Source organism: Calypte anna, chromosome 4, assembly GCF_003957555.1.
Source record: "Calypte anna isolate BGI_N300 chromosome 4, bCalAnn1_v1.p, whole genome shotgun sequence".
Lineage (NCBI taxonomy): Eukaryota > Metazoa > Chordata > Aves > Apodiformes > Trochilidae > Calypte > Calypte anna.
Window position 1 is genome coordinate 16766384 of NC_044247.1, and position 7407 is coordinate 16773790.

General features: G+C 59.2%; 1 protein-coding gene across 2 annotated transcripts; it reads left to right on the forward strand.

Moving 5' to 3' along the window:
• The first annotated feature begins 602 nt into the window (after positions 1-602).
• LOC115598193 (hemicentin-1-like) lies at positions 603-5752 on the forward strand. 2 transcript variants are annotated; one of them, XM_030448977.1, is made up of 6 exons: positions 605-785; positions 1583-1912; positions 2015-2284; positions 2835-2894; positions 3764-3815; positions 4794-5752. In XM_030448977.1, exons 1-6 carry the CDS (start codon positions 713-715, stop codon positions 4795-4797), a joined length of 789 nt encoding a protein of 262 aa, XP_030304837.1. In that variant the 5' UTR covers positions 605-712; the 3' UTR covers positions 4798-5752. The 2 variants fall into 2 exon arrangements, with proteins under 2 accessions (XP_030304838.1, XP_030304837.1); XM_030448978.1 differs by lacking the exon at positions 4794-5752 and having other exon boundaries at positions 603-785; positions 2015-2244; positions 3764-3821.
• Positions 5753-7407: the final 1655 nt, after the last annotated feature.

Here is a 7407-nt window from a genome sequence, read left to right on the forward strand (position 1 = left end):
GAGCACCCCCCAACCTGTCACTGGAGGCTTCCTCCGCCAGCACAGCAGTGTCCTGCAGCCTGGGATGGTGTCCCCAGCCCGCGATGGTGTCCCCAGCCCTTGTGGGGTTCAGATGATGGTGTGGCTGAAGCTGCCATGGTGGTGACTGGACCTGCCCTCAGCAGAAGGCTTTGCTTCCCTGGGGACCCTCAAACCACTTTGGTGAGGAAAAGGAGAGGAAGTAAGAGAGGAGAGGAGGGGGAGGAGGAAGGAGAAATAGATAAGAAGAGGAAAAGGAAAAAGGAGAAAGAAAGGAGAGTAAGATGAGAGGAGGAAGAATAGATGAGAAGAAGAGGAAAAGGAGAGAAAAAGAAAAAAGAGGAGCGAAAAAGAAGAAAAGGAGAGGAAAAGGAGAGAAAGAGAAGGAGTATGACAGAAGACAGAGGAGAGGAGCGGGGCCAGGCTGGGTCGGGGGCCCAGAAACCGACTCCTTCCCCCCCGCTGGGACCAGCCCTGCCCACGCCCCCCCCGGGGCTGCAGCCGTCTGGGGGTGTGGGCAGCCCGGGGGGGCCCCGTGCCCCTCTGCCAAGGTCACTCTGAGCGACAGCGGCAGCAGCCGGGATGGGGGGTTGGGGAGGGAGGTGCCGGCGCTCCAGTTCCTCCTCCCACCCCCCCGCCCGGTGGGATCCTCCCGGTACCTCCCGGCGGAGCTGCCTCCGCTCCGGCCCCGCAGATGCTGCGCGTCCTCTTCCTCCTCCTCCTCCTCGCCTGCCCCGGCAGCTCGGCAGCCGGCCCCGCCATCACAGGCAAGTGTCTGCCCCGGGGGAGGGGGTTAGGGGGTATACACACACCCCCAGAGCTGGGGAACCCCCCCCCGGGCTCTGTTCTCCCGCGTCCGTCCCCACGGGGGTGGTGGGTCCGGTTGCGGGGGTTTCCCTGGGTGTCCCACATCGGGGCATTTCGGGATTATTTTTTTTTTTTGTCTCTCCTTTGTGAAGCTGCAGCGGGGTGGGGGCTGCACCCATGCCGAGCTTCAGGAAGGCAGGAGAGTTTTCCTGGCTCCCTCTGTTATATTTATTTATTTATTTATTTCAGCGTGAAAAGCCAAGCCCAGGCTTGCGGGCTCCTGAGCCTCTTCTCTTCCCGGCCATGAAGGTTTCCAGAGACGGTCGGGAAGGGGCTGGCAGGGATGTCCCGTCCCTTGGCACATTTTCTTGGCAGAGCTCCGGCGGGAAAGGGCTGGGATGGCTCCTTGAGCTCCCTCACCCCGGGATTTGGGCTCCTGGGTGGGAGGAAAAGGGCTACTTTTTTTTTTTGGGGGGAGCAGCTCTGCCCCTGCCCAGCTCCGAGCTGACGGTACCTGTGTCACCAGGAAGGAGTTTTTCAGGTGACAGCTACAAAGGGGACCTCATACGTGACCATCCTTTTACTTTTCCATGTGGCTGATCACAGCCAGGAATAATTCCTGAAGTCCCCAGCTCTGTTCTTTGCAGAGGGGCTGAGCCCGGGACGGTCCCACCGCCCCAGGGATGGTCCCCGCAGCCTCCTCCGGGTGGGTGAAGTTCCATCTCAGCATCTTTCCCATCTCGTTTCTCCTTCCCAGCCCGCACCCTGTCCCCCTGCTACTCCGCAGACCTCCGCCCGGCACAGGGGGGGTTGGTCTCTGCCCCCGGCTGCACCGTGCTGCTGGTGCCCCCCCCTCTGCAGACCTCCCAGGTGGTCCTCTGGGAATACAGGAGCGGCCCGGAGGAAGGAACCATCCTCACTCACGCTGTCGATGGCCCCACCAACACCTCCCGCCCCTACCAGAACCGCACCCTCTTCAATCAGACGGATTTCTCGCTGCGGCTGCTGCTGGGCCGGGGGGACGGGCGGCTCTACCGCTTCAGGACCGAGGCTGAGGCCACGGGCTGGTTCCAGCTGCGTGTTGTGGGTGAGTGCCGGGCTGACAAAGCCTCTGCCCCAGCCTGGGCGTCCCCCCGAAGGAGGGGCTGGCGTGCAGGTTGGAGCACTCGGTCCCTCCTGTCTCTCCCAGAGCCCCTCTCCCAACCAGAAATCCTGGGCAACTCCTCGGTGAAGGCAGGAGGCAGCACCCAGCTGGTTTGCAACGCGGTGGAAGGGCAGGCGGACTCGTACTGGTGGAAGAAGAACGGGGAGGTGCTGCTGGGCAGTGAGCACATCCAGTTTGTGGGCAACAGCACCCTGAGCATCGCCGGTGCCTCCATCAACGACAGCGGGCACTACTCCTGCGTGGTGAGCAACCAGGTCAGCCAGAACGAGACCTCCTTCCTGCTCCACGTCCAGAGTAAGTGGGGATCCCTCCCTAGAGAACCCCAGAATATGGCTGAGGTGGAAAGGACCCATCGAGTCCAACTCCTGTCCCTGGGCAGACCCCCCCTAGGGTCACACCATCACACCACCCAAACGCTGCTTGAACTGGGGCAGGTTTGGTGCTGGGACTGCTTCCCTGGGGAGCTGCTTCTGTTGCTCACTGCCCTCTGGGTAAAAAACCTTTTCCTGATGTCTCACCTGAACCTCCCCAAGCCCTGCTTTTGGTCACAGGAGTGAAGAAATCAGCACCTGCCCCAACTCCTCCCCTCCTGAGGAGGCCGTGGGCTGCAGTGAGGTCACCCCTCAGCCTCCTCCAAGCTGAACAACCCCAGTGGCCTCAGCTGCTCCTCATAAACCTTCCAGACCCTTCCCCATCCTTGATGCCCAGGGGAAGAAACAGGGCAGATACTCCCCAGACTCCCCCCCTATATCCTCTTGCCTCAGTGTGCTGTGCCAAGTGTGGGTGCCCAGGGGTTTGCTGGGGGGTTCAACTCCGCAGGGACTGTGGGTCGGTTCTGTTGCAGATGCTGCCAACGTGGTGCTGCCCATGATCCTGGCCTGCGTGGCCCTGGGCTCCCTGGCTGGTGAGTGCTGGTGGCCCTTGGGCTTCTTTGGCTGGTGAGGAGGGGATGGGTGTGAGGTGGGGGCACGTGCCAGCTGGGTGGCCACTGCCATCGAGTCCCCAGTCTGAGGAGGTGATGTTGTCCCCTTGGTGCCAGGCATGGAAGGGAAGCTTGTCATCAAAATGCCTCCTGCTTATTGTGCTTAAATTTCCTTTTCTGGGTCACTCCCCTCTCAAAGGGCCCTGGGGGATGCCACACATCCCTCCTGGGCTGGGAGCACCAAGCCCTCCTCCACTCTCTGCTACCATTTTCAGCCCATGGAAGGGAAATGTGTATCCTTACTCAGTGGTTTTGCTTTTCCTCCTTTTTTTGGGGGGAGCTGGAGAGCATTTTTTTTCCCCAGCCCATCCCCAGTCTCTGGCAAAGCAGAGACTTTAATTCTCAGCTTGCCAACTGTAAACGTGGAGCAGGGGGGGAACAAAAAAAACCCAGAGAAACGCTCAAGTCTGGACCTGAGGAGAGGACCTGGCAGTTTCAAATAGAAGTGGGAGGTTCTCCCTGGGGGATTTGTGTGTGTGTGTTTGTTTTGCTATTGCACAAAGTTTTCAGGTTTTTCCTGTGAAAAGCCCCAGGGCACTGGGTGGGTGTGGGCAAAGCTCACCCACCCCTCTGCTCCTGCCCTGACATCCCCTGGGACCTGCTCACCTGCAGCTGGGGACCCGTGGGGTGGCCTGGGGAGGGGCTGGGGGTGGCTTCCTCCAGAGCCCACCCCCCAGCAGGGCCCAGGGTCCCTGGCTGAGTATGGGCACCCTTGGTCTGGGCACCATCTGCAGGGTGTTAATGCTCTGTGTCCCCTCCCCAGGTGTTAATGCTCTGTGTCCCTTCCCCAGGTGTCCTTGTCTGGTGCAGGAGAAGGGACCGCCCGTGTCACAACCCCTGCAGGTGAGATGCCAGGCAGAACCTCGCTGTTCCTGCTGCTCCATCATCCAGGTTCTCCCTCTGTGCTTGCCTTGAGATGTTTTCTGAAGCCACCTGTGATGGGTGGTGGCCCTGTCCCCCTTCCTCTCCTTGCACAGCCCCCACTGGGCTTCTTTTTGGGAGAGCAGACTTGGAGGGGAGACTCTCAGCTTCTCCAAGGCTCCTCTGTGGCTCAGGTGGGGTTCCAGGAGTGCTTTCCAAGAAGGGCACGACCCAGGCTCTGAAACAGCCTCCTTAGTGGGGGGCTTGGGTTTTGTTTGGCTTTTAACTCTCCAAAGGGCTCTGGAGGCTTCTGGGAAGTGAGGGATCCTTGAAATCTTCCCAGAGCTTGTTGGCTTTACGTGACCACAAAAAACCGAGGGCTTGTTAAGTGGAGCTTCCTGGAGGGTGAGGACAAGGATGCCAACCCCCTAAGGATGGAAACCCCATCCTGCAGTGAGACAGCTCTGGGTTGCCTTGTGCAGCCAGAGAACCCCTCCCAGGGAGCCTGGCTGAAGGTAGCTCCTGAAATTTGGAGTAGAGCCCAATTCCAGCCCTGCCCCCACCAGCATGGGATACCCTGGAGCTACACAGGGAGGATCCACACCCAGGAGGTGGCTCAGATGAGGACCTCTCCTCTCCTCTCCTCTCCTCTCCTCTCCTCTCCTCTCCTCTCCTCTCCTCTCCTCTCCTCTCCTCTCCTCTCCTCTCCTCTCCTCTCCTCTCCTCTCCTCTCCTCTCCTCTCCTCTCCTCTCCTCTCCTCTCCTCTCCTCTCCTCTCCTCTCCTCTCCTCTCCTCTCCTCTCCTCTCCTCTCCTCTCCTCTCCTCTCCTCTCCTCTCCTCTCCTCTCCTCTCCTCTCCTCTCCTCTCCTCTCCTCTCCTCTCCTCTCCTCTCCTCTCCTCTCCTCTCCTCTCCTCTCCTCTCCTCTCCTCTCCTCTCCTCTCCTCTCCTCTCCTTGCAGGTAGAGATCTCGGGGTCCTTACTGCTGTCCCCAATGCTGCTGCTGGTGCTGGTGCTGCCCCAGCCTCTTCTGGGCTCACCTTGGAATTGCTCAAGCTGCTGGACTCCAGGATATTTGTTTGTAAAGCACCAGGTTGGGCAGTTGGGTGCTGCCCTGCCCTTCCCCAGGGGAAGGTGGGCATGGCTGTGCCTGCCAGGCTGCTGCTGAGCCCCTGGCTGGGCTGGGAGGAGCCCATGGGCCTTCTTGGGCTGGGGGTGTTATTCCCTCCTGTAGCTGAGGGTTCTGAGCCTGGAGGCACAAACGGCCTCTTCACCCTGCACAGAACTGGATGCTGGACCTGTGCCTCCTGCCCCTCAGGCTGGGCTCTTTGCACCCATCTTTCCTTCTGTTGGGCACAAGCCCAGGTCCAGCACCCCCCCTGAGCCATCCCCAGCACCCTGCAGGGACTCTGGCTACAAGGTGTGGACTTCTGGTGGCCTGGGGACCTCCTTGCTCTGCCCCATGGGCTAGAGCTGTACAGGGTGGTGAGTTTCTGGCTGGGCTCTTGCCTCTAGGTCTGCTCTCCCTTTTCCTTGGAGAATGGAATGGGAGAAGCTCCAGCCTCATCCCGTGGTGCCAGCTGTGCTGGCTTCAACCTCAAGAACTGTGGGAGAGCAGCCTGGGGGCTTGGCCATGAGGGATGCTCCATCCTGAGGGGTGGGAGAGGTCCCGGGGGGCTGGCAGGGAAGGGGCAGCACCCACCTGGGGAGCTCCCGTTGCAATTAAATTAAAATCAGAGCAGTTTGGGTGGAGCCAGCTAGAGTTCAGCCGCGGGGTTAAGCTGGTTGCCAGGTCCCTGAGGCACTTGCAGGTGTAAAAACCCCAACACATTCTGGAGATGTTTTTTGGGTTTGTTTTTGGTTTTTTTGGTTTTTATTTTCAGTGTCTGATGCTGCTAATAAAAGCGAGTTTGTATCTCAGGGGTTTCCGTGGTGGCCTTCAGGGGGGGCAGTGACCCGGAGGGACATGGATGCTCACCGGGAATCATCCCGACCCGCGGGGGATGGAGCCCAAACCTGGCTGCATTTTGGGTGGAAAGCGAGGGATTTTTACAGCAGAGCGCCGGGAGGAGGCGGCAGAGCCCGCTGCGGGGAGCAGATGGGACCCGAAGTCTCGGCTTCTACTTTGCTCCAAATTTTCGGGTTTTTTTCTTAGCTTCCCGTGTTTCTCTGTCCCCTCAGCTGGAGCAGCCTCCCCACCCCCACCCGGGCTGCTCTTCACCTTCGTGGACTGATTTTCCCCTTATCCAGCTGATAAGTGTCATGTTGGGTTTTGTGGTTATCAGGGGGCCCCAGGGGCTTTCCCAGGTTCTGGGGTACCCGAGTGGGGGGGAAAGGGGATGGGCAAGGGCTGGAGGAGCACCAAGCATGGGGGTGACACCCAAACCCTCCTGGGCTGGGGGGTTCATCAGCTCCCCAGCACCCATCAGTGGCAGGAGGACCTGTTGGACACAACACCATCAAACCCCCCAAAAACACAGGGACTGGGTCCTTTGGTGGCACCAGAGCCACCGGGGGCTCCTCAGCATCCCTGAGCAAAGTCCCACTGCTGGGAGGGGGGACACGATGTCACAGCCCCAGGACAAGTGTCCCCCAGCACATGGGGCTGCTCTGCTCCTCCCCAACATCCCAGGTCCTCACAGCACCCCCAGGGATCAGACCCCCCCCCCCCATGGGACCTGGGAGGTGGCACCACCCCCAGCAGTGTCCCCAACACCCCCAGGCTGAGGACAAAGGCCAGGGTGTCTTGCAGGGAGATGCCTCCCTCTTATCAGGAACTATTTGTTGGGAAGTAAATATTCATCCTGGAGCCTTCAGAGGGGGAGTAGTGAATGGGGGGAGTCACTGAGGTGGCCACCATGTGTGTGCCCTGGGCAACCTCTGGGCTTCCTGGGCCTCCTGACCTCTGTTCCTGGGACCTAGGAAACAAGGAAAGGCCAAGGAACTCTTGGGTTTCCACCCAAACCCAGCGTTCAGGATGGAGCCCATTTAGTGGGGGGAGAACCATCTGAAGGGGCTGTGGCAGGGAGGGCACATGTCCCAAAGGAAATTCAGTCCAGGAGCAAGGAAAACCCTGGGAAAGAGGACACAGCCACTTACTGTGGGCTGCCCAGGGAGGCTGTGGAGTCCCCATCCTCGTCAGCACTCAAAAGCCACCATGTCCCCTCAGCAGGGCTCCTGGAGCTGCCAGATTCAATATTACACTTATTTTATTTGTTTTTTTTTTTTTTTTTTTTTTAAACCCTAATGGATTTACAGTCTCTGCAAACAGCAGCAAGTCAGGGAGTTCCTGCTACCAGGGTGACAGGGGAGGGGGACACAGGGCTGGGTGCTGTGCAAAGCTCATTTCCAGCCTTTATCAGGAGAAAATTCCATTTGTGAATGGCAGTAACTGCTGAGCTGATTCTGCTTGTGTCCCCTTGGCTGGCCAGGAGGATTCCCCTCTACAGAGCTGCCGAGGTCACATTTGCAGGAATATCTGGGGGGGGGCACTGAAAAAAAAAAAAAAAGACTTTAAAAACCCATAGAAATGGTGAATTCTTAGCTCTGAGCTCAAATGTGGCCCCAGGCAGTGG

Bases quoted from the DNA above. Each gene is read 5' to 3' on its own strand.
- LOC115598193 (XM_030448977.1), top strand. From the start codon at position 713: ATGCTGCGCGTCCTCTTCCTCCTCCTCCTCCTCGCCTGCCCCGGCAGC. The intron at 2,285-2,834 runs GTAAGTGGGGAT...GTTCTGTTGCAG, and splicing joins CTTCCTGCTCCACGTCCAGA to ATGCTGCCAACGTGGTGCTG. The intron at 2,895-3,763 runs GTGAGTGCTGGT...TCCCTTCCCCAG, and splicing joins GGCCCTGGGCTCCCTGGCTG to GTGTCCTTGTCTGGTGCAGG.